We start from the raw sequence: 25,797 nt of genomic DNA on the forward strand, positions 1-25,797 counted from the left end.
TCTATTTCATAGATTAAATCTATGCAGTCTGGCGCAGGCATGCACATACATTCTCTAAATCGCACCTGTTCCCGCGTTGCACGCTCCTGTAACCTGAAATAACCGCATGGTGACGACAACAAAGAACACGTGTTCGCAACAGCAGTCGCAGCAGCACTTACGTGGAAGTTTTATTTGATGACGCTTTTTTTGGATGGGAGGCAGACCGGGCGGGAGGGAAGAATGCAGACGCTGCTGCCACCCTCTTGTGGCAGCGGCATTGACGCTGCGGAGCTTCGTCCCGCTACCGTCCACTGCGCTGGGCACCAACTGTCAGGACAAGATGGGCGAGGTTCAGACTCCTCTTCGTCCACTGAGAAGTTCTCTCGCAATGAACGAACAAGATCGCTATCGAGGCATGCCCAGAATAAGGAGGGCAGCGGTAATAGTCTATCTCTTTGTACAGTCTATAGAGTTGCTCAGAAGTTTGCAGAGGTGGAGAGATAGAATGCGGCAGCGAGCATGAGCGCGGGATGCTGCGGGGCGGATCAGATTTTTTAGCTTAGTCATTCTATTGATGCAGGTGAACGTGACCACTCTTGTGTTCGCGTATTAATGCGTTGTAATAAAAATCCTTCAGCGTTATAGTTAAACTGTCTACATGAGGTATGGTTTGTCAATAACAGTTCAAACAGACGTCAGTAGCGGCGTTCACCCGAGGGCAGATGAATGTCAAGTGTATTGTCTGTTCCCACGCGGTAAGAAATAACGTTATACAAACATCGTAACCAATATGTCGGCACATACCAATCATACCAGATGCATATAGATGCTTAGAGATATAAAGTTTTAATAGCTCCCAGATGAGTCACGATAGCCGCTGTGACGTCATGTGCTGTAGGCGAATTCTGCTGTTTGCTTTCTTAAAAGTTTAATTTCAAAGACACTTAAATACGAACGCATGAAGAAACTGTAAAGTCAAGCATTAAAACGTCTAAATCTGTCAGTCTAATGCTGTATAAAATAAATCAACAACGGCTTCAGACTAAATCTATACCGATTTATCAGACTGCAGAGTCAGCACACCTGCACTGAACTGTGTATTGCATAAGAAAGATTGCAGTGACTCTGCTTGTAAACGAAGTGCTGCAGAGGCTTCAGTGGGAGTAGATTATGGTTGCTGTAGCTGTATGTTGGGTTGCCTTTAGGATGGGCAGTATTAAGCCTCCACATAATGGCCAGATCAACTTGAGTGGCACTATGGTCTGCCCACAGCCTGATTTGTTGATAGATCTGTCAGGACTTTGGCATCATGCCAGAATTGTGTTTTTGTTTGTGTAGCAGAAAGGTGATTTAGGGTGGCTTCGTGTGAGTTTGTGTAAGATGCCATTGTCTGTCAGTCTGAGTCTTTCAGCAGCACTCACACTGATGCTCTTGTACAGCACAAACAGAGGTATGAAGCAGAGTCAGTAATCAAGGATCTTTGGCGCAATGCATTGTATGCATTTTTCTCAGTTGAAAAGTTTCACATTAAGCACTGGACAGCAACACATCTAGCAGCCATTAGTGGACTTCCACGAAAGCGTACAAAACTGCCTCCCTCTCTCCGTCTCTCCCACACCCTCAGGCCTCCTTCCCTGGGAACCTGCACCTCGTTCTGGTCCTGCGACCCACCAGCTTCTTCCAGCGGACAGTGACGGACCTTGGCTTCCGCTTCAGCCAGGAGGACTTCATGCTCAAAATGCCCGTAAGGCTCTGCGTGCCCCAAAGCGCTAGTTCCATACCATCAGCTGACCACACCGCCATAGTATGATCATTAACCCGATCATATGACCATGCTTACAGCTGTGCCAGCACAATCATATACATTTTCTTCCTTTCATACTTTTTGTCTTGGTAAGTCTAACTGTTAAATGTGTGTACTGTATGTGGGTGTGTGTGGGCGCGTGCATACTGTATGGTTTGTATGTGTGTGTGTGTGTGTGTGTTTGTGTGTCTCTGCATGTATTTGCTTCAGTTGTTCCTTTGCGTGTTTGCGTGTGCATGCTTAATAGCGTTTCCCTCCTCCTCAGGTCGTGATGCTCAGCTCGGTCACAGACTTGCTGCGCTACATCAATGAGAACCAGCTGACCTCTGAATTCGGGGGAACCCTGGACTACTGCCACAGTGACTGGATTGTCCTGCGAACGGTGTGGCCCAGCACATGCTAGTCATCACAGACCCTTGCCATAGCCACACAGTCAACACTCTGATCTCACTCTCACGCTGTCCTAAAAGCAACAGGCACCAGATGAATGCTGGGAGAGTAACACTTCATTGGCATATCAGTGCTGGTCCACTTTCCATACACAGCAGAAGTCAACACACATTCTTTGCATCTTTCACTTTGCCATCACTGTGTTTTAATGCACCTCCATGTTGTGGCCGTAACACAATTGACTGTGTGTAGCACTTGCCCATCTCAGAGCTGTTTCTTTGGCATCCCCATGCTCCTCACACAGTGTTATTTTTAACACACACTCTTGACTCATCCGGGGGAAACTGATACATGTACTGTAGATAAAGTGCTTGGCAGTGCTGAGTGGTAGCATCAGCATATTTTCTGAAGGGTGTGTGTGTGTGTGTGTGTGTGTGTGCGTGTGTGTGTGTGTGTGTGTGTGTGTGTGTGTGCAGGCCATAGAGAGCTTTGCTGTGATGGTGAAGGACATTGCTCAGATGCTGCAGGCGTTTGGCACAGAGCTGGCGGAGACAGAGCTGCCAGAGGAAGGCAACGCCATCGAGTTCCTGCTGCTGTCGCACACCGAGAAATACCGAAGACTCAAGGCATTTACCGCTTCTTCTTTTGATTATAGGATTATAATGGCACACTTTTCACTCATGCATGGGGTGGTTTTTACTGTATGTTCAGTAGTCAGTATTGTGTGAGTGGAGATGAATTCCTGAAGAAGATTTCTGAATTTGCACCAGGGCTTAAACGCATCTCTGACATCTGTTTGAATGTCCCGCATTGATTGATCATTGATTGATTTGCAGGACGCCATCAGGTCAGTGATGCGGGAGGGCAGACACCTGCTGTCCAGCCTGGAGGCCTCTGGGAGAGATGAGGGCTCCCTGGTGCACTGGGACATCCCTCAGGACTGGGAGACAGTGCAGAGGTACCCCTAAAAGCCCTCTCACACATCTGACATACAGCTCTGGGAAAAATGAAGAGACCACTGCACATTTTTCTGATGTCATCCTAGGATTGCTGAGTGACTTTGGAATGAGTTGACGGTCAGATATAAATTTGCAGCGATCTCTTACTTTTCATGACTGTCAACTCATTCGACTCATTCGATTGTCACTCAGCAACCATCAGGATGACATCAGAAAAATGTGCAGTGGTCTCTTATTTTTTCCAGAGCTGTACTGTATGTGCTGAAGGCATTGGTGATTTAGTGAATCTAAAATGGATTTCTGTGATTTGTCCCCCACCATGTTTCTATGTGCCAGGCTGCTTGCCCAACTCAGAGACATGGAACTGGCCTTTGATGGCTTCTTCGACAAACATCACCTGAAGTTGCAGCAGTACCTGCAGCTGCTGAGATACGAGAGCAGCTTCCACGAGGTACGAGTCATTCAAATCAAACCCACCCTCTGTCCTGCAAAAGCTGTCTGTAAAATGTCATGTTCACAACACATGCACATACACATGCACACACTTATATCTTGTTGTATTGTGCATATCATGTTCTGCTGTGCTGTCACTATGCTGAGCAAAAGTTGCACTGAAAGCGCTTCATGCACATTATGTTGCGTAATCTAATAGTACATTATAACATGGGCCTTGAGTATTCATAGAGAGATAGCATTTACAGTATGAGCTACATAAACTGCCATCTTTCTAAATATTTCAGTGAAGTTTTTTACTCAATCACCATTAGCTGGATTTTCTCTCTCTGTCTCTGTCTGTCTCTGTCTGTCTCTCTCTCTCTCTCTCTCTCTCTCTCTCTGTCTCTGTCCTCCCCTGCACAGATGGAGAGCTCACTGGAGAAGCTCTCTGCTCTTGAGAGAGACGTGGGCAGTGCAGGAGAAACCCTGGCCCAGACGGCGCAGGCCATCCGAGACCTGGACAGTCTACAAACCAAAGCACAGGTCAGTCCTTAGAGCTTGTACACATACAAATACCAGCCATATACCACACACGGTTTATGCCTTTGTTTTATCATTAGTCACAAATATTATAAAGCTTGTTGTGTTTACAGATATTCAGAGTCACGTAGTATTTTGGTTTTAGACCTAATCTAATCCAGTAGGGTCTGATATGCAGATGAGGAGGATGAAGAGCTTAATGAGCTGCTGTAAGGCCTGATTAGCTGAGCCCCAGCCAGCACAGCTCTATAGTGGAGCTGTGTCCAAATCCAGCAGCCGTGACGCTCTCCTGAAGCACGTCTGCTCTCCTCAGATAGCTCTTCTCCATATGCTCCATTTGTGTTTGGGTAACGCTGATAAGCCTGCTATAAGACAGCACTCTTTGTTGTGTGTGTGTGTGTGTGTGTGTGTGTGTGTGTGTGTGTATGTATGTGTGTGCGTGTGTGTGTGTGTGCGTGCGCGTGTTTGTGTGTGCATGTATGTTTATGGAAATGCCCTGATGTTGCTGCTGGTAGGAGGAGATGGGCAAAGCTCAGCTGCTCATTCTGCACGGGCACCAGCTGGCTGCCAACCACCACTATGCCATGGCCCTGATCCTGCAGCGCTGCAACGAGCTGCGCCACCGCTGCGACACGCTGGACACCGTGCTCAGGACCAAGAGGGACGCGCTCACACACATACAGACCCTACTGCACAGACTAGAGGAGGTGACTGACCAGACGCTGGACATATGTACACATGTGCACATGCTACAGAATTTAAAGTGTCACATTAAATATTCTTTAAATAGTCGTCCTCTCTATCTCTTTCTCTCTCTTTCTTTCTCTCTCTCTCTCTCTCTCTCTCTCGCTCTGAATGTGTATGATCTTATTTTTATGTGAATGATTTGATTACTCCAAATTTTTCATAGTGTGTGTGTGTGTGTGTGTGTGTGTAGGCCCAGCGCTGGTGTGATGACGGAGCATATCTGCTGGCCAATCAGCAGGTGGATAGGTTCCAGTCTAAGGAGGGGGCTCAAGCTGCACTGCGAGACATTGAGAAGTTCCAGGAGGGGGCGCCAGCGCTCCTCTCCACAGGCTCAGATGTCCTCTTCATGGAATATGAGGCTGTGCTAACCTCAGCACTCCAGGTAGTACCCAATGATCTAGATAGCTATGATATAGGTAGATATGATAGATAGGTGCTTTATTGTCCCCGTAAGAACAGTGAGGTGTTAGGTTTTTGTTGGCGTGACAATAGAGACAGGGTAAGCACATAAGACACTTTGACCATTAGACATATACCAGTCATATCACAGTATTAGTATGGCACTTATCCTAGGAAATAATAGGCTAAAAGCCTTCAGCAACAACATTCCACATAAACGCATAGCATGAGTTTCCAGTATACTGGGGGTATTGCCTTTCTTTACTTCGCCTCAATGTGCATTAGTGGCCCGACTTTAATGTATCAGACATCTGCTCCAATTCACTTCACTTAATCTTGTCAACATGGTGCTTGATTCGATTTGTCAGGCTGATTGAATCAGTCATTGAGGTTTATAATTGATAAACACTCCACAGACCTCCTTAAGTCCTTTACTGCAGCCTCGTTAGCGTCTGTCAGTAGTGTTTAAATCGACTGCAAAGTCATTAACTCCTGATCCTTTTCATGTTCTTATCACTTGATATAAACAGAGTTGCCTGTATTCACTATGCTAAAAATATATGCCCTTATTAGCAGTGAGTTTGTTACACTTTACTCATAACAAACCTATCAGAAGATGGAGGAGAATATCAGAGTGTTGGTTCGTTTATGGATTTTAAGGTGGAGTGAGGGGTGGTGGTTTTTAAGGTGGAGTGTGAGGTGATGGATGTTAAGGTGGGGTGAGGGGTGGATGTTAAGGTGGAGTGAGTGGTGATGGATGTTAAGGTGGAGTGAGGGGTGATGGATGTTAAGCTGGAGTGAGGGGTGATGGATGTTAAGGTGGAGTGAGGGGTGTTTTTTAAGGTGGAGTGAGGGGTGATGGATGTCGGTGTTGTGTGCTGTTCCCTCCTGTGCAGGCTCACATCGGGAAGACCTTTGAGAAGCAGGCGGCCGTGCAGGGGATGATTGACAGCCGGCTGGCCTGCCTGAGGAAGCTGGCCGACAAGCACGTGCGGCCCATCCAGCTGGTAGCCCCCCGGCCAGAGCACCAACCCCGCTCCAAATCGCCCATCTTCTCCCCCAAACATGGTACGGATGGCCTGAGCACACACACACACTCACACACACACACACACACACACACACACACACAACAAAAAAAAAACACACACATACACACACAATTTAAACACTACATGACACATAAGCACAGACACTCGGCAAGCCAATATGTAGAGCACGCTGTGTGAAAATCAGACAATGCAACGCAGCCCCAGAAGCTCACTCTTCCTCTCACTATCATGTGAACAGAAGCTCACTCTTTCTCTCACTAGCTCACTCTTCCTCTCACTAGCACGTGAACAGAAGCTCACACTGTATGTGCACTCGCTCACACACGGCTGGATCACATGCTTACTGTCTCACTCAGACACAGGCAGAGAGATGCAGTGTGAGGGACCGGAGCGTCACCCCAAGTATTGGGATGTGTAGGCTCACTGGCTTTAGATGGTGGAGGTGGAAAACACGGAAACCAGAGCTCAACGTTGTATCCAAAACAATATCAAATTTTATTTATACTTAACTCAGAATTTCAAGAAAGAAAAATAATAAAAAATAAATCAAAATAGCACAATGCTTTTAGCTCCAAACAGTAGCACAGCAAACAAAATACTTTGCACCTAGCCTCACAGCAAGCTAGTACTCACCCTCTCTCCCCTAATGCAGAATGAGGCCCTCTTAAATAGGCCAAAGTATTAGGCTAAATTGGCCCCTTCAGGACTAATAGGACCATACCAACTATCAGGGTATTATTTTTAGGCTAAGGCCATAAATAATCTATTAACTAAATACAAAATAAACATTACATGAAAACAAACTATTCTTATTATATCAACCGTGTTATACCCCCTTTACACCACCTATTAACAACACATATATACATACAAAACATTACTACAAACCAAACACCCCTGTGTACAATGCTTTGCCCCCTCTGCCCTGGGACGGGGATAAATACTGCCCCTACAGCGGCACGCGCATCCGCATAGGCACAGTCAAACTGGACCGCGAACCAGGAAATGTGTGAGTAACAGTATGTATGAGTTAACCAGGATTTTAGACAGAAACAGGGAGTAAATGGGACATGAAATAGTGGGTACCGCACTACATGTCATGGAGGTGGTAAAGTATAAAGTTATAAGCAGTGACAAATGAGTTTTGAGTGTTGTGAATGAAATTGCGAACTAACCGCGTTGCAAACAAACACAATGAGCGCGAATGCGTTAATGGCGCATAGCCCCGCGCCGGCCTTCCCTTTAAACACATCACCCCTGTGTTCATAAGCCGTCCATACACCTTCACAAAATAACATCATTATTTAAGCAGTCAATGTTTATAAGGGAGCGTGCGGGTGTATGTGCGTGCGTGTGCAAATGTCCAAAAACTCCCGCTCTCGCAGGTAACGCAGTTCATAGTCAATGGGGGAACACGTAACAGTGAGAAGTGAGATTCACTTTCTCACATGCAGCCATGCGTTTGAAGGATCACAGTTGTTGTATGGCAGCTCTCTCAAAAGCCCCCTTTTGAAGCTTGGAGATCGCACAAAGAGGAGTGTGGGATTTGACTTTCATGTTAAGCCAGCTATAAAGATGTTTACTAGATATGGCACTCATTGATGGTGCCTTCTCTACACTTTCAATGCCTCCGGTTCTTACCATGACTTTCAATTAAACCACTGTGTGTGTGTGTGCACATATGTGTTATTGCGTGTGTTTGTGAGTGTGCTTGTGTATGTGTGTGTTTAGGTGTCTGTCTATGTGTGCATGTCTAAGTGTTCACTCGTCTATCTGTGTGTGTGTGTGTGTGTGTGTGTGTGCACATATGTGTTATTGCGTGTGTTTGTGTGAGTGTGCTTGTATATATGTGTGTTTAGGTGTCTGTTGATGTGTGCATGTCTAAGTGTTCACTTGTGTGTGTGTGTGTGTGACTGTGTGTGTGTGTGTGTGTGTGTGTGTGTGTGTGTGTGTGTGTGTGTGTGTGTGTGTGTGCGTGCATGTACACGTGTGTATGTTCACATCTATGTGTGTGTGTGCATGTACACGTGTGTATGTTCATATCTATGTGTGTGTATCGTGTATCGTGCCCTTTATATGCCCCTGTCCTTTCATCGTGATTCATCCTCTCTCATCCTGTCTGCCTGATGCGAACACTAACAATCTGAACCCCAGGCACCCCCCCCCCCCCCCCCCCCCCCCACACACACACACACACACAATCATCCTCTAATGAAGTCATCAGCACAGGCCCCAAGTAAAGGCCTTCGACACCTAACAAGCACGTAACCATGGCGAGGACCCCCTCACACATCCATTCAGGCAGGGCCTAGCAAACCTCTTCTCCTCCATCTCATCCTGTGTGCTAATCAATCACTGGGGAGGGTCCCCAGGGTGGGGGGAGCGTGGCTCTACTGTGTCATTCCTCTGTTAGCGCCGCGCACCATTAGGGCCATATGGCGCTCCCATACATTAAAGGCCGCTTTGATCCGCCACCACCGCTGTGAAAGCCAGAACAAAGGGAAGCATATAGCTCCCAATTAAAACCTCGGAGTGTTGAGGGAGGGACACCACCACCATTTATGTTCATGGGTGCCCCCTACCCCAAGCACACACACACGCACACACACTCACACACCCCCGCCAACACTACCATCGTCTTTTCATTTAAAGGCAGGGGTAATGAGAAAAGTGGGCTGGGGAAGATATGTTGCGAGACCTCTGACAGACTCTCATCTCTGTGTTTTTTTGTCTTTCCGCTCAGAAGTGAGGGAATGAAGTCCTTTAAGAGAGAGAGATCAAGAGAAACATGTTGGGTGTGATTAGAGTGATAGAGGAGACTGACACGCTGTGATGTTCTATGAATAGAGAGAGAGAGAGAGAGAGAGAGAGAGAGAGAGAGAAATTGTTGATGGGAGAGACAGAGGGGGAGATTGAGAGGACACAATCAAAAGGAAGCTGCCAATCAGATCTTGGCAGAGGATGACACGTTTTGGAGCCTGGAACTCTTTCACTCTGCATGTATTATCAGTGTAGCGCTCCTCAAAGCCAAACTCCAACACTGACTGGAGGGGGCAACTACGGGTTAACGCCAAGGTCAAATTGAGGTCAGGTTGATGGAGGGGTAACACTTGTAGTTACGGCAAGGGCATAAAGGACATGAATCCATTAATGTCTGCCATCATCCATGGTCCTTAGCAGTACACATCAGAAGGAGTTCTAATCTCTTTGTGGAGTTTAATGCAGTCCTGTGCTCATAAGTGCTGTTCCTTTGTGTGTGCTCACTTTGATACAGACTTGAAGTTCACCTTTGACCTCTCTCTGCCTGGGAAGAGGGGATCCAGGAAGAGCCCCAACTCACGGAAGGTGACGTCTCACCCTGACCTATTACTGAAGTGTCAAGTGTCTTTGTTGCTTTGTGAGATGCAGCATAGCAGTTTAAATGAGATTTGATTCTGTTTTACTTCCATTGTTGGTTGTGCCAATTTTGGTCCTATTATTATTTTTTTAAATCTTGTATTGAATCGTTGTTGCAGATCGAGGTGATGCATGATTACCAGGAGAACCGCAATTATCTGTCCTACAGTGTTGATGGGGAGGACAGCCCAGACGTTTTGAAGAGGTGAGGCAGCACTTTAACACCTCCCTCTACAGTCACAACACCAGCTCTACAAACAGAGGCATACAGTATATTGGACATCTTAATTTACTTATGAGAGTTTATGTTCTTTAACACCCCTTTGCTTATATGAAGCAAAGCACAGGTCCAACAGTGTGTGTGTGTGTGTGTGTGTGTGTTTGTTTGTTTGTTTGTTGGGACAGACACGTGATGCGGGAGATTATTGAAACTGAGCGGGTCTATGTGGAGGAGCTACTGTCTGTACTGCTGGTGAGAGCTGCCTTCAGTGGACTAAAGATGTTGGAATATTTGAAGCATAGAAACCCATAAAAAAAAAATAATGTGTCGCTTCATAATGTCTCAGGGTGAACATGCATTGCAAATGTCTACTGTAAAAAAGACCCTGAAGAATTGTGATGAGGATTATTTTGTCTGGAGTTTGGATGATGATGGCAATGATGATGACCTCGATAATAATAACAGTGATGATGATAATGGTGATGAGAATGATGACAATAGCCATGGTTAATGGTCTCTAAAGGGCTACAGAGCAGAGATGGACAACCCCTCCATGTCCACCCTTCTGCCCCCCAGCCTACGCAACAAGAGGGACATTCTGTTTGGAAACATGCCAGAAATCTACAACTTCCACAGCAGGTGGGGCTGCAGTTCCAAATGAGGACATTAGTTCTGACACCAGCATTTTCACTGAATAATTCTACCGTGTTTGGCGGCATTGTGTTATATCATTCTTCATACCATGTTAGAAATATGTTTTGTGGAAATTTCAGAAAGTAGGAATGCATTTCTTTCTCAAGTAATTATAGTAAATACTGGCCTAGAAATCTAGACGCACCCTAGCAGCGGCAAATTAATTTGCTCAGCCTGTACGTCTAGTACCAAACCATAGGGATTTCTATTGGCTGACGCCGTGGACGTCATCCAATCACAGCGCTCTATTTTGTTAGAGAGTCTTAAGGCGGGCTTAACAGGATAACGATAGTCCTGCAACGGTGAACAACAAGGAAGGTCGCTATGGCGAACGAAGAGCGGTTGTTTGAATCGGCGTTGGCGTCAACTTTGGAGGAGTTGAACTTGTGCTTTTCTTTGAAAGTTGAGCAACACAATGCACTTAAGTCATTCCTTTCGAAGAAGGATGTATTTGCTGTTTTGCCGACCGGATACGGATATGGTCGTAGCGCTGGCCTATTGCATGCCTAGGCAGTTTGAAAGACAATTCTCTGCCCGCCCCTTGGATTAAGCGAGGTGAATGGTTCGATTCCAGACTATACATTTCAATGATATAGGATGGCCCGCCAGGCCAAGTAAATACTATATTCCAATTGCATAACAATAATTATGCAAAGTGAATTTGCCATCCTTCATCAAGAAGTCATCTTTTTTTATTAATTATAGGCCTAACATGATTGAATTTCCATTTAATGTCCTAGAGTCAAATGTTTTCATCAGTTTGCTTCGGATAAAAGTGTCTGTGGGTCAGAGAGAGTAACTGTGACCTTCTCACCCCAGGGTCTTCCTGCAGGACCTGGAGAGCTGTCTGGAGACTCCGGAGGCAGTGGGAGCCTGCTTCCTGGAGCGGGTGAGGAACAAGGGCTTTGTGAGCGTGCGCGTGAGCGCGTGCGTGTACTGTATGTGTGTGAGTGGGTGGGTGGGATGGTGGATGTATATTTCTGTGCTTTTGTTTGAAGATATTCTATCCAGTATGTCTCTCTCATAAAATCCTTCTCATCTGTCCAGAAAGAGAACTTCCAGGTATATGAGCGCTACTGTCAGAACAAGCCTCGGTCAGAGTCCCTATGGAGACAGTATTCTGACTGTGCCTTCTTTCAGGTCTCCATTCAATCTTTAATGCTCTAACTAAGCTTTCGAACATATCCACTCATTTCACATGAGGAGCTCATGTTCACATCTCCGTTGGGATTAAATCTCTCTCTCTTCTGTTTTCTGCATTGCCAGGAGTGTCAGAGAAAACTGGAGCACAAACTGGGCCTGGACTCCTACCTGTTGAAACCGGTCCAGCGCCTTACCAAGTACCAGCTCCTACTCAAGGTCAGGACTCAATAGCAGCAATGCTACCAACGTTGCACAGCACAGCACAGCACAGCACTGACTGACTCTTCCTTTTGTTACCCACATTTAAAATCCACACGTCTGCTTTTCTGCTTCTCTTCTGGGCTGGACACCCTTTATGCTGAGGGTGTCCCTCTGGAGCGAGGTGTTCACCTCCACCAATCCTCACCATTGTAGACATTTGCCTTTTTGTGCTTTTTTTGGGCTTTGGTCACTCTGAAGTGCATTTCCAATGGTAAAGGCCCTGTACAATGTGTGATACAATTTAAATTGAATCTGAATTTCTACTCAGAATATTGAGTTCATAAATGATCACATAGCAACGGTGGAGATCAAACCGAAATAGGAACGAGTACCTACACTCTGCTCCCACTTTCCGGATGTTTCTGAAGGAAAGCGAATCGTGCCGGTGAAGACTTCAGAGACAAAGCCTGTTTTTGGAAGACGTGCATTCAAACCAGCAAACGGGTTCAAAGGATCAGCATGACAGCCCTGTTCAGTCAACTTCAAGCTGTGATCACCTTCAAGCACATCACAAGCAAGCCTGCTACCGCGGTGCAGTTAAGAGAGTAGACTCACTGTTATTTCGCGAGAGGTTAGGTCCTTTGATGAGCGCTCTGAGTCAGTATGCCAAACCGCAATGCATTCAAGGTTATTTTGCTATTAAATGACAGCCGTAAAAATAGGAATCAAAATTACCACATTGCCACAAACATCCACTGTGCTCCACTGGCTTCCCATATGAAAACAAACTTTTGCAAATCAGGAGTTACAGTTATCCACTTTCAGAGATGTGTTAAAGTGAGATAGATGGAGAGCCTTCGCACCGTACTGTGAGTCACACTGCAGCCAGTACAAAACAAATCACAGCATCACTGCACCACAGTATGAGCCTCTGCATTTGGCTGCAGAAGCATGACCCCTCTCTCCAAAAGCATTGGAGATGGCCAATATGGATGAAGGCTCTACGGAGTGTGAAGGTGACCTTGTTTAGTCAGTAGGGCCAGAGAACATACAGCTTTGGATTATTGCACATGACTGGACTGGATGGCAGCAGAGCAGAGGTGAATAGCCTGCGCTGCTCACTAGCACACCGCGCTCAGTTAAGCCGAATGCGTGTGGAAGGGGTTGCCTGGCAACATGTGTGCTGTTAACTGAATTACATGCTGTGAGAACATGTTTACTGCCACCTGTCAGTATTGGTTCCACATATTTAAATGTGACATAATATTTTGCTCTATAATGTCAATACTTGGAAATGCCAGGGGAAGCTGCTACCTATGAGACCTGTAATCTGAGAATTATGTGAACATAGTTTAAAGCTTCACTCTGTACCCACTACCAGATACTAAGCTGACCACTAATGGTTGACATAATTTCAGACATTAATATGAATGAGTAAAGTTACACCATAGATTTCAGGCACTTAGCAATTGACACGTAGTTGTATTCAGTTTCCACTGATCTGTTTGCAGGAACTGCTGAAGTATAGTGCTGGTTCAGAGCGGACATCTGAACTGCAGGGGGCGCTGTCTGCCATGCTGGACCTCTTAAAGTCTGTCAATGACTCCATGCACCAGATTGCCATCACCGGCTATGAAGTGAGTGTCTGTTGCTACTTGAAGCAGGCTTACTTTCTAGTCATCAGTCTAGTCATCTAGTCATTAGTACATGCTTGTGTTACAATACAAGTCTTACTTTTGGCCTAAATTATATTCTCCTTGTAAATGAACCTTCTTGTGTTATTTGGTTGTATTTCTCATATAGCAATTGTGTTATATCAATGTAATGGTATTGCCATGTTATTGCTATTTCCTGCCACTAGGGGGATCTGAGCACTCTGGGTCGCTTGCTGATGCAGGGCTCGTTCAGCGTGTGGATCAGCCACAAGAAAGGTCCCACGCGCATGAAGGAGCTGGCCCGCTTCAAGCCCATGCAGCGGCACCTGTTCCTGCACGAGCGCGCGCTGCTCTTCTGCAAGCGGCGTGAGGAGCACGGCGAGGGGGCCGACAAGACGCCCTCCTACAGCTTCAAGCACTGTCTCAAGGTAGACTAGAGCAGGGGCGCCCCCGCTGGGCCATGTGTGGGAGAGCTCCTGCTCCCCGCTGGCACTCCGTGTGTCTGTGTGTGTCTGTGTGTGTCTGTGTGTGTGTGTGTGTGTGTGTGTGTGTGTGTGTGTGTGTGTGTGTGTGTGTGTGTGTGTGTTTTAGGCTGAGGGGCCATGTCATACCACCCACTGTTATCTTTCTCATCTCTCACTGAGCCATAGCTAAGGGGGACGTGGGTAGTACCAACCTAAGGGCTGAGTGTGTGTGTGTGTGTGTGTGTGTGTGTGTGTGTGTGTGTGTGTGTGTGTGTGTGTGTGTGTGTGTGTGTGTGTGCGTGCCAGCTGGAGGCCTGGTAAACTGACTGATGATTAGTTGAGAGTTTGTTTTTGGAGGCCCAGGAACAGTCAGTGTGGGTTCAGTCCTGCTGTGAACATGTGGTGTGTGTGTGTGTGTGTGTGTGTGTGTGTGTGTGTGTGTGTGTGGGTGGGTGGGTGGGTGTGTTCTCCCTTGGCAGATGAGTGCAGTCGGCATTACAGAGAATGTCAAGGGAGACGTGAAGAAGTTTGAGATCTGGTACAGTGGCAGGGAAGAAGTCTACCTGGTGCAGGTGAGCAAGCTCTTCAACACTGTTCTCTTTGCTATTTATTTAAAACATTTATATTTGTATTTTATGCATAATAAAAATGTTTTTAATCAAAGAAATGAACTGGATAATGTGAATTGATTATTTTTCTCATTGTTTTTCTTTCTCTGTCCAAAGGCACCAACAGTAGAAGTTAAGCTAGCTTGGCTGAACGAGATCCGCAGAATTCTCACCAACCAGCAGAAGATTCTCAGAGGTATTCATTCACATGATAAAGTGTGGCTTGATATAGTGTAGTGAGGGTTGTCCTGTTCCATATGTGTTGAGTATGAGTGTCTCCTGTCTCACTGTCCTCATAGATGAACTGTCCCTCACCCACCCAACACCGGAACACATCCAGTTATCCCCACCCCTGTCTGAGAGGTAAGAACACACACACACACACACACACACACACAAATACACCCACCCACCCACCCAAATACACCCACACACACCCACACCCACACACACACATTACATTACATTACATTTGGCTGACGCTTTTTAACCAAAGCGACTAACAACATGGTAAACAGTAAGTTCTAGAACTTACTACTTACACTTACACTTTAAGACACTTACACATACTATATATACTAATACTTACACACACACACACACACACACACACACATCTCTGTTTGAGAAGTTATTGCTGTTACCTGTTGTCTTAAATTGTTCTCCATATTCTGTTCCCCTCCCTCTCTAAATCTTAATCTGTTCTTATTTGCAGTCATAGTGTATGTGTTGTGTTTGTGTAGCAAAGTACAGTAGCAGCTTTTGTGCAGTAACACCCCCATGATCAACAGGCCTCTTAACTTGAGCCACTAACTCCTTGAGCCATCTTCATCCCATTCCCACATTATGGTCCTGTCCAGACAGAACGTACTGTAAGGCTCCAACACTTACTAAGGAGCAGACCTCAGAGATGTCCTCACGAGATCTCTAGGGTTAGCTCAACGTATGGATTTCTAGGGTTAACTTAACATATGGATTTCTAGAGTAGCAGGCTTCACTCAGTCTCTTTTTTGTTGTTAAGAGTGCCAAACTTAGAAATAATCAAAAAAAGAGAAAAGGCCGCCCTTTGCAGACAACAATCTTTTCATTTGTGCAATATGTGTGGCCTTTTCTCCTTTTCTGATAGTTGAATGTATGCTCTGAGATTGTCAATGCTCTGTTAGTCAACTCACTCAGTAGAATGAGGACATCTGTTAAACCACCATCTTGGCCAGGATCTTTTTAAGACCATAATTTACCTTGTGTGTTTGTGTGTGTGTGGACGAAAAGTGTGTGTGAGCATTGGTGTGTACCAGCGATCATCTCTCACATTACATTGTACATGTATGTGCTAGAGTGACTCATCAAGCTTGCTGAGTGTTAGGAGGATCCAAGTTAGCATCTGAGCACGTGCAGTTAGCCAGGCTAAGCCAGTGAGGGTGATTGCCATGCTGCTCATCATGCTAGTGAGGATGATGATGATGGTGGTTGGATGAGGAGGGGGTGACTGGTGACCGGCCGTGTCGGGTGGCCTGCCTTGTGCTCCTCCTGCAGGGCCATGCGCTCGGGGCTGAAGGGCTACCTGCCGCGGCTGGACCTTGTGTCTCTGTCGGCCGGCGCCTGCGTGTGCCTGCGCTCCCGGAGCCCTGCCCGCCCCTCCCAGCGCCAGTGACGCTAACCCGCCGGGGGTAAAACACCCGCTCACCCGCCCGCTCCGTGCCCGCACTGTGCCCGCTCCACAGACTAAATAAAGGGGGGGGGGGGGGGTTAAGAGCCAAGAACTGCACCACTGTGTTTGCCTCCTGCCCCATACTGACTACACACAGTCACCAGCTCTGTGGCTGCTTCATTCACCAGTCTTCACCATCTGCAGCTGTCCCATCACCCCCCTCTTCCCCTCCATGGCCAGACGGAGTCACAATCAGCCTTTCATCCGCTGCCCCCCGGTCAGATTGTCATATGCGGTGCAGTGGCAGGACATGCTTTGCAACTTCCCTCCATTATTGCATTGGTTTGTGCAGTTGTTTGGCATGAAGTGCAGACACAACAAACACACCATCAAACAGACAACAGCCTGACAGGAGAAGTGACCAGACATAACAAGCTGTTTGCTTTGACTTTCATCATGATGCTGTCTTCTCAGCAGAAAGCTGAAACATGCTTCTAAGATGGGGCTCGCTTTTTGAGATCTGAACTTTTTAAGCAATTAGTAATTAGTCCTGCACTTTTTGTTCCTGTCAAATGGATATGTATTAGATTTATCCATGAAAACAATGGATCTTAAGAAATCGAGACCAGATCTATGATGTATTTCATCTTTTGTTTTATCCAGCATGACTCTGCACTTAAGGAACACAGAGTTTGTCCACATTGTTCTGGGTAATGGCTGTGACATGGACTCTCTGTGGAGTAGTCTAAGCTTTTGGTACAGTGGTCAGTTTGTACCACTTTGTTTTGGGGGTTTTCTCTGTGTGTGTGTGTGTGTGTGTGTGTGTGTGTGTGTGTGTGTGTGTGTGTGTGTGTGTGTGTGTGTGTGCATTTCTTCCTAAGTTGAGAATACATTTGGTCTCTTTCTCTGTCATCCCCAGCAAGCAGCAGCGGACCTCGGTGAGCTCAGAGGATACGGAGTCCGGCCGCAGTAGCCCCGACCCGCTCAGCTTGTCCCCACAGCATCGCCGCAACAGACGCAGTGAGTCTTACGCACACACACACACACACACACACACACACACACACACACACACACACACACACCCACCTCACCCACATCAAACTCTCACTCCCTCAATCTGCCAGTAATACATCAGCTGTCTTTCATTTTTACCTGAAACTGGAGAACTGGAGTCATCTAAATGAAAAGCTTATAATGGAGCAGTCTTTTCACATCAAAGCCGTCAGTGCACAGAATGTCCAGTAGAGTGCAGTAGAGATCATGTCTGTGTGTGTGTGTGTGTGTGTGTGTGTGTGTGTCAGGCTGGCCTGGAGCTCACCACTCAGTGGATATCTGTGAGGGTCTGGACGACTGGAATGGAGGCCACAGTCCTTTCCCACTGTCTGACACTGAGGAGGAGGACATTGTCCACCTGGTGAGCCCCTGACCCTCTGCTCCTGATGGAGTCATGTCGAAACAGTCAGCGTCTGACCAAGTTGTGCTAAATACATTATTAATCATTAACAATTATTATTATTGGCTGAACATCCTTTATTTTGACAGTTCTGCCTTGTGTGTAGTTTGCATTGTTTTGTATCACATCAAATCCGATAAATCTACTGTATGCCTATAACATATTACATGTATATGAAACATACATTGTATTGCAGTAGTCTGAAAAGCGTGCTCCTTCCCTCATTGCTTGTCTCAGACTCCAGGCAGGTACAGGAGCCGGGCGGACTGTCCTAGAGACGGGCCCCAGGACCTCCTCATCAGATGTGGGGACATCGTCCAGCTGCAGCGGGAGGAGAGTGAGGGCGTGTGGTCAGTAGCTGCTAATCATACTGCTCCCATATCCAGAATAAGTACATATTCAAAGGCAATGTCACCAAGGTATTTTAATATTATGCTCAAAAGCGTGTTAGAATACAATGCATTCAGGCCACAGAGTCTAACTTTTCATTGCATGCAATAAAGACTCTATACTACTAATTGCCGTCTGTCCCTGCCTAAGGCTGAGTGTGTGCCAAACGGTGATGTTAGTGTAATGTGATGCTCTCCACAGGATGGTGAAGAACTTGAGTCGCCGGCAGGAGGGCCACCTCCAGGCCTCCACCCTGCAGCACATCCTGGCAGACAGCAGCAGAGGACACTCCACCCGACTGGGGGGTAGGAGGACATATTGGTATTCATAGGGGTACTTCCGTAACCCTGGTTCCTCTATCTCACATATGGGACTGTTCCCCCCCGGCTGCCCTATCACAGACGCTCCACTACCACCACATCTGTCTCTGACCGACCAATGACGTGTGACGTGCTGGGGTCCCACCCTCCCTACATCTGCACACACACACACGTCCATTTCACGTCATTCTTACGTTTGCCGGCGTTCATTCCCATATGTGAAATACCGAGTGAACATTGCCCAGATGACCATATAAAGCTCCTCATGTTTCTCTACAGAAGTACACAAAACGGACATGTTACCTCCCTAATCCTCTCTACTTTGGAGAATCTTTTTTAAAGGAACATCGTACTGAACATTATAAATGCAGTTATTCCCTCAGATAGATTTTCATGTTAAGGCTCCAAGCATAATCTGCTGTCAGCTGTATTTTTTCAGATTCTGAGTATTGTGTCATTTGTGTTCCATATGCCCTGCAGAGCCGGGGAATCTGAAAGCGCGGAAGCTTAGCTCGCCGTAGACGTGCAACACCAGCGTCGGCTGCTGTGGACCAACCGCTTTGAGAGACTCTGGAGGTCTGCCAGAGAGAGGATCCTCTGGCGGGCGTTGGGACAGAGGCTACTGCAGTTTCACCAGGAGGGGGACATTGCAGGACCTGCGGTGTGAGGCTCTCCAGGAGGGGACCGGACACCAAACACACTCTCCCAGTGATGCCATGCGGGCCCTGCTGGAAGGACAGGTAGCTATGGTGTACTGGACTCACATGTGGTGAAGGCCTACTCTCTCTGTGGTGCAAGGGTTTGCTCAAGAACACTGTTGCTCCAGATAAGGAGGTGAGGTAGAACTATCTCAGCTAGTTCCTCTCAAGAGACCCTCCACCTTACTGTGCCCTCCGTCACCACCATCCAGACTCCCCTCACTCAGACACCGGGCCCTGGACCCTGGAGTACTATAGAGAATTTCTCAAATACCTGCATATGATGTGTTTTGTTCATTATGTGCAGGAAATGTGTTGTCTTATTAGTGTGTCAGTGTGTATGCATGTGTGCCTGTGTGTGTGTGTGTGTGTGTGTGTGTGTGGGTGGGTTTTGATGTCACCGAATGCGACTCAGATGTTTTGTGAAGTTTTTGCTTTACCTGACTTTTGTAATGCGTTTGTCTATTTCATGTGGACATTTTAACCAGTGGTACTTGTGTTTGTATGCGTGTTGTGCTGGGTGTCTCTTCCTCAGCGACTGCCGAGGTTCCACACCCAAAAGCTCACCCAGAGCTCTATGCCAAACCATGCTGTGCCATAATGCCTTTTTATTCCTTGTATTTTGGCCTCTCTCTCACTTTCGCTAGCTAAATGTAGAATTTGCCCTGCTGCGGAACTCTTGCGCTATAACTTGTGTTTGACCTCAGACGTTACTGTAAAGGCACTTTAAAAGCTGTAAAAGAGATACTGGAAACCAACAGCTTTATGATATTTTGTTTGAGCTTGGTCACACACTAATGCTGCATGGGGGCTTCATTCCCAGGGTCCTTGGGAGACAGATATGCACGCCTAGATTTCACACTTATCCACATCCTCAGATACTTCTCCCACTTGCACAGATACTCAAATATCTCTCTCTCTCTTTCTTCTCTCTCTCTCTCTCTCTCTCTCTCTCTCCCTCTCTCTCCCTCTCCTCCTCCCCCCATTACTATAGCTTATACACATATCCTTCAAATGGAAAATAGGTTTTGGTTAAGATCTTGCCTGTCTACTTCTGTTACTGGTTTGTCGACTGCAAATAAGTTCACGTTTGGCAAACCAACCCCTCTACTTAACAATAGATGAAGAACTGAAATGGGATTTGGACATCTGAAGGTCTCCACCACCGACTGATTCCACGTGACTTCTCCTCACAGGCTGACACGTCTTCTACTTCAGCTGTAGAGTTGGTGTGCCAGTAAAATGTGGCACACACATCTCCCCCTCTATCTCCTACTTCAGAGGAACAGAGAGGCTGATCGCGGCATGTGCCGCTCCTCGACTATCACCATATTATTAATCTTAGGCTTTCACATTATACAGGATCATACAGCAAACATGAAATATACCCACTGTGTCGAACACTTAATTAAATATTGATTGCAGACTTATATGAATTTACCACATCAAATCAAGCCCCCAGTTGGAGGGTGGAGGGCCGCCTTTGATACGCTGGCGTTTGAAGTGGAAATGAGGCCAGCGGAGCGGCAGGCATGGCTGCAGAGTACACATTTGTGTGTTATTAATTTATTTATTTTGCTATCAAGTTGTTCTCTCTCAGCGTGAGGCAGGGCTTCATAAGACTCCTTAAATTACATCCTCTGCGCACCGCCACAGCCTTCTCTTCTGACTGGCAATGCGACATCACATCTCTTTTTTTTACAGGGAGGATGCAATATGGCACTTTCAGCTTTCCAACACTGCAGGTTTCCCTCTTTTTTAAGCATCAAATGTTGATGTTCACAAAACGGAGACAAATATAGGCTCAAAAAATGCTGTTTATCCTGACAAGCACCATAATGCTTGTTACTAGGCAACTTTTTTTGTGTGGAGAAAAATGCATGGCACTTTACGACCTTTGACAGGTTTGTATAGCTCCAAATATGTTGTTAATAATTTAAACAAACTCTGTACAGTCTTTATTGTACGACAACTGGACTGTTTGTAATAAATATATACGTTGACATAACTTGTAGCCTCCTTAGTTCTTTAGTGGGATTTAGGCTTGAGTCACCACCAAGCTGTCACCCTTTGAAACATCTTCTCAAATGATGAAAGCATGCCTTCTCCAAAAGAGCACTGCAGTGCAGTGGCTGTTGTTGAAGTATTGGGATTTTTTTAAGAAGTAGGGCAGATACCTTCTTTGGTGTCAGATATTTTTACATCGCTCACTTTTTTTTCGGAGCCCATTGTTGATGTTTACTCCCTTGGTTGTAGAAAGGTTTAAAGTCAAGGTGATGCAAATGTCTTTTAAACACACTGTCCTACTCAAGCTCCTACAATGACAATACTTAAAGGAGGAATATGAAGAATGTACATGTGACTTATATGGTTTGCCTGAAAAACATTACTGTATGTGCTTTATAGTTTAGTAAAAATAGTACCATCAGACGTTAGTCAAATGTTAAACGCATCACTGGCTAGCAGATTGGATACTTACCGTGTCAATTCAACCTGTGCAGTGATTTAGTGACAGTGATTTAGACTTCAGAAGAGACTGTTGCAGTATTGACTCGGTAATTCCTTAAGGGGACTGCAAGCCATTTCTCTTCATAATCCATTCGTCTGATCAAATTTAATTAAACTCTTGAAGGAAAAATGAGACAGTTTGTCACAGAAGGATCAATAAATGCAATATTCATCTGACTTAATGACTCATGACAAAACAATTTAATGTGACGACTGATAGGGTCTGGCCTCCTTCAGTGATGGATGCCCTCTGTGTATACCTGTGGGTACTGAACCCTAGTGTGCACACTGAAGTGTGTAATACTTCTCATGGATGAATGATCACACTGTACATGTATATCTGCATTATAAATCTGTCATGTTATTCTGTCCCCCCACAGAACATGAAGCATTGTAATCAATGGGGTCTGTCAGAAGACAAATCAGCTCAATGTGAGGCCATTTAGATTTTTTAATCCATATCTTACAGACAAATATCAAATACACGCCTGCATTCCATTTCAAATGGGGTAATTCTTTTTCTTAATATATAAAGCCATATTTACTCCAGGATTGAGATGAATCACCATTTATAAAGCTACTGCAATATGTATTAGTCCTTCACACACAGTGCAGGGAGACGCAGTTGGACTCTAGAAAGTCAAATGGAGGGGGGGGGGGGGGAGTAGGGTTATGGGTCCACCATGTTCACAAGCATCTTTCTGCTCAGACCCATGACGTAGCGCATCCAGCTGTAGTAGTGTGAGATGCGCGTGTACACACCGTACTTGCCCTGCTTGGCACACTCCTCGCCCCAGCTCACGATGCCCGTCAGGAACCAGGTCTCCCGGTAGCGCATGGTGTGGGGGCCCCCGCTGTCGCCCTGGCACGCGTCCCTGGCCATGTGAGAGTAGCCGGAGCAGAACATGAAGTAGGTGATGCGGTCGCTGCTGCTTTCCTTGCACTGCGTGCGCTCCACATAGGGCAGCTCCACCTTCTGCAGCCGGCTGGACGTCTGGCCCTGGTAGCGCATGCGGCCCCAGCCACTGACCGTGGCCTCGTCCCCAGAGCGGAGCAGGGACTCCGTGAAGGTCTTGGGCCCCAGGCAGATGGGCCGGGCATACTGGGAGAATTTGATGGGGGTGGCCAGACGCAGCAGCGCCACGTCGTGGTTATAGGCGTTCTGAGCCGGCGCGTAGAGAGGGTGGACGTGGCGCTTGGACACTTCCAGGTCCTGTTCGTGTCCCTCAGTCCTGTGGACATCATGCTCACCTGAGGATTAAAGCACACAAAACACCACCCATAAGCTATACACCACTTCTGCCAGGCTAAATTAGTGGTCTGTGGTCTTTGTGCAGCCCTAAATCTGAGAGGGCGGTGGGTGCCAGCTGGGGGGAAGTTTCATGGTGAGGGTCATAGGGTGTCTCATCTTACCCACTCTGACAAAGAACGATCGCTCCGGTGCGTCCACCAGACAGTGAGCAGCAGTGACCACCCACTCCTCCCCCACGATGGAGCCCCCGCAGAACACCGCCCCCGTGGAGCGCATCACCAGCGCCACCTCAGGAAGACATCAAATCAGACGAAATCATCACCATGTCTGCAGACACTTCCAAAATATAATGTATGGCAGCTGCTCTTTTACATCTATGAATGTCATGTATCTGCAAACTGAAGTTGGCTTTGAATTATTTAAATTGCCATTTAGTTTTATTATATTAGTTCAGTCATCATAAACTAAATTATGAAAATAATAATAACTCATGATGTATTAATTAGCTATAAAGCTTATTACTAGGTATTCAATATTATTACATTCTACTATGTCATTCCAGGCTTCTGAGTAATGCACAGCTTGTCATGTTGTCATGCTGCAATGACCTTACTTGGACCTTTTTACTGGACATAGCCATAGACATTTAGTCTAATTAGCTAACCAATGACCTTACTTGGACCTTTTTACATAGCCAGTCTAATTAGCTAACCAATGGGATTATTTTTAGGATTACGAGTAAGTAGTAGCTGTACATATGGTTATTGTAGTGAATTGGAAATAAGTAAACGTGAAGAATAATATCCTTACCTGCCATGGAATCTCCCCAGGTGTGACCTCTTCCCCACCAACAATGCGCAAATGATTGTTCTTGCCGGTAGAGGAGTCGTCGGTGTTGGTCATGGGTGGCTGGGTGTCCGTAGGAGCTGGTGTGGTGTTGGTGATGGGTGGCTGGGTCTCCGGTCGTGCTGTTGCGGGCTGCTGACTCTGGTGCACCCACTTGGGTAACTTGCTGTGCGAGGGCACCAGTCTGCCCCCTTGGGTGCCAGAGATGGGGAAGACGTTGGTGGCCGTGATAGTGATGGTGTCCGTGGTGGTGATGGTGTCCGTGGTGCTGTTGAGAGGACTTGAGAGAGTGGTGTTGGTGGTGTTGGTGGAGTTGGTGGAGTTGGTCTGCAGTGTTCGCACCGCACCACTCAGACGGACAACCCTCTTGTCATAGCCACATGGCCAATCTCCTGGAGTGCACACACAACAAGTAGATTATTATGTTTTCTAGTGATTAAGATGTTACACTATGCACAGCATTGGGCATAGGTACGTATAACACATAAACACACTGGAATTTATGATGAATATATATCCATATACTAGTGCTATAACAGAGAATGTGAGCTTGAGTCACTATGCAAACAAATAAGTTTTGTCTGACAGCTAGTTAAGGGATAAATGCGTCACCCTCTGGCTCACAGGTCACCCCGTCCTCGGCCAGCTTGTAGCCAGTAGCGCAGTGGCACTCCGCTCCATGCCTTCCCACCACGTCACAGAAGTGCATGCAGCCGCCATTGTCCACATCACACTGCCTGGCCAGCTCTGGACAAACACAAAACATATACCGGTAGGTAGAAACAAACAGCTTCACCCGGTGACATTTTGTTAACCTTCCCTTTTCAGGATGTTCATTTTAGAATTTTAATCACAGACCATAATACAGACAAGTTTGCAAACTTTTTGAGAGTGAGACCACTTTTGAGAGTAGAGTTGAACACAACTCTAAAACCATATTCTGATGGAGAAGGTCACATTTCCTGTATATGTGTGTAACAGACTGTAAATGACCGTAACAAAAACAACATATGAAAATCATGCTTATTTATTCATGCCTGACCGGACTCACCAATCTCACAGTCACTCCCAACGTAACCTGTCCTACATTTACAAATATATGCCCCCATCTGGTCCTCACAGGACCCTCCATTCTTGCACGGAGATGATTTACACTGGTCTCCATCTGAAAGACAATCCACCGTTCACCTCCAACTCTTTTAGCACACACAAGCAGACTTGTAGCCAGCGCCCAAACTCATTATTCTACTCTGCTGAAGCACACACTGTGATGTCCCTCTGTTTGAGTAAACATGCTTAAATGGCTCATTGTATTGAATTCACTTACATGAGTTACAGTGCACAATATTGCAATGTATTGAATTGTGCATTTTAACTATTATTTGTTTAGAAAACTGAGGTGTATGAATGAAAAAGATTAAAACACCTGCTGAATTAGACATATATACAAGTAATATACCTGAGATATTCACCCACACAAGCACAAAACTGACTGAGTTTAAGTCAACAGCTTAGGCAATGATTAAACACAAGCCTACCTAAGTAGCTCTGCCAAAAGACCATCTGGAAAAAAAGAAAAAACATTATGAAATGCAGCATAATTCCTTTATGTTCTTGGGCTTTCCATCTCATTAACTGACCGTCTTCTCGTCATTCTCAAAGACCTCTCTGGCCTCCTCCAGGTCACAGACTTCTTCAATGCACTCGCGTTCTATGTTGCCTTCCATAAACTCCTCAAAAAAGCCTGAGTTGTGCCGCTTCTGCCTCCGAAGCACACCACTAGCCTCTGGTCTGGAGCGGAATAGTCCTGCGGTGTATGCTGGCGGCAGCTCCTGTAGGAGCACAGCACCGATGAGGAGCAGGGGGAAAGCGGCCATTCCTGATAGTTGACATCAGCTATATGGACAGTTGGGGATCACTTGACCCGATGCTCCAAAGTACAACTGTCTGTTTACAATAAGCCAGGATGACTCAGGACGCCCTCATCAATC

The 25,797-nt window shown here is 46.3% G+C and overlaps 2 protein-coding genes across 6 annotated transcripts in view; one reads left to right on the forward strand and one right to left on the reverse strand.

Annotated features, from left to right (window-relative positions):
• Nucleotides 1-21,295, forward strand: part of mcf2a (MCF.2 cell line derived transforming sequence a) — a 29,585-nt gene extending 8,290 nt beyond the window's left edge. Inside the window, exons 1-27 of one of the 5 annotated variants that reach the window (XM_042074637.1) lie at nucleotides 348-421; nucleotides 1,607-1,726; nucleotides 2,052-2,168; nucleotides 2,653-2,802; nucleotides 3,013-3,134; nucleotides 3,472-3,586; nucleotides 3,994-4,113; nucleotides 4,626-4,817; nucleotides 5,048-5,239; nucleotides 6,153-6,324; nucleotides 9,583-9,653; nucleotides 9,824-9,909; nucleotides 10,110-10,176; nucleotides 10,448-10,563; nucleotides 11,437-11,506; nucleotides 11,665-11,757; nucleotides 11,884-11,976; nucleotides 13,473-13,598; nucleotides 13,823-14,044; nucleotides 14,560-14,652; nucleotides 14,806-14,884; nucleotides 14,988-15,051; nucleotides 17,256-17,356; nucleotides 17,641-17,753; nucleotides 18,030-18,211; nucleotides 18,384-18,487; nucleotides 18,983-21,295. In XM_042074637.1, coding sequence (XP_041930571.1) covers nucleotides 371-421; nucleotides 1,607-1,726; nucleotides 2,052-2,168; nucleotides 2,653-2,802; nucleotides 3,013-3,134; nucleotides 3,472-3,586; nucleotides 3,994-4,113; nucleotides 4,626-4,817; nucleotides 5,048-5,239; nucleotides 6,153-6,324; nucleotides 9,583-9,653; nucleotides 9,824-9,909; nucleotides 10,110-10,176; nucleotides 10,448-10,563; nucleotides 11,437-11,506; nucleotides 11,665-11,757; nucleotides 11,884-11,976; nucleotides 13,473-13,598; nucleotides 13,823-14,044; nucleotides 14,560-14,652; nucleotides 14,806-14,884; nucleotides 14,988-15,051; nucleotides 17,256-17,356; nucleotides 17,641-17,753; nucleotides 18,030-18,211; nucleotides 18,384-18,487; nucleotides 18,983-19,023 — 3,072 coding nt within the window. In that variant the 5' untranslated portion in view covers nucleotides 348-370 and the 3' untranslated portion in view covers nucleotides 19,024-21,295. Of the gene's footprint in view, nucleotides 1-347; nucleotides 422-1,606; nucleotides 1,727-2,051; nucleotides 2,169-2,652; nucleotides 2,803-3,012; nucleotides 3,135-3,471; nucleotides 3,587-3,993; nucleotides 4,114-4,625; nucleotides 4,818-5,047; nucleotides 5,240-6,152; nucleotides 6,325-9,582; nucleotides 9,654-9,823; nucleotides 9,910-10,109; nucleotides 10,177-10,447; nucleotides 10,564-11,436; nucleotides 11,507-11,664; nucleotides 11,758-11,883; nucleotides 11,977-13,472; nucleotides 13,599-13,822; nucleotides 14,045-14,559; nucleotides 14,653-14,805; nucleotides 14,885-14,987; nucleotides 15,052-17,255; nucleotides 17,357-17,640; nucleotides 17,754-18,029; nucleotides 18,212-18,383; nucleotides 18,488-18,982 lie in introns of those variants that run through there. The other 4 variants (XM_042074633.1, XM_042074634.1, XM_042074635.1 and 1 more) reach the window with 4 other exon arrangements.
• A 591-nt stretch (nucleotides 21,296-21,886) lies between these two features.
• f9a (coagulation factor IXa) lies at nucleotides 21,887-25,755 on the reverse strand. Its single transcript, XM_042074638.1, has 7 exons — nucleotides 25,447-25,755; nucleotides 25,345-25,369; nucleotides 24,858-24,971; nucleotides 24,419-24,553; nucleotides 23,771-24,198; nucleotides 23,122-23,248; nucleotides 21,887-22,959 (listed from the first exon to the last, which is right to left on the reverse strand). The coding sequence occupies exons 1-7, from the start codon at nucleotides 25,681-25,683 to the stop codon at nucleotides 22,379-22,381; spliced, it is 1,647 nt and encodes a 548-aa protein (XP_041930572.1). The 5' UTR covers nucleotides 25,684-25,755; the 3' UTR covers nucleotides 21,887-22,378.
• Nucleotides 25,756-25,797: the final 42 nt, after the last annotated feature.

Source organism: Alosa sapidissima, chromosome 20 (genome assembly GCF_018492685.1).
Source record: "Alosa sapidissima isolate fAloSap1 chromosome 20, fAloSap1.pri, whole genome shotgun sequence".
In the NCBI taxonomy this organism is placed as follows: Eukaryota; Metazoa; Chordata; class Actinopteri; order Clupeiformes; family Clupeidae; genus Alosa; species Alosa sapidissima.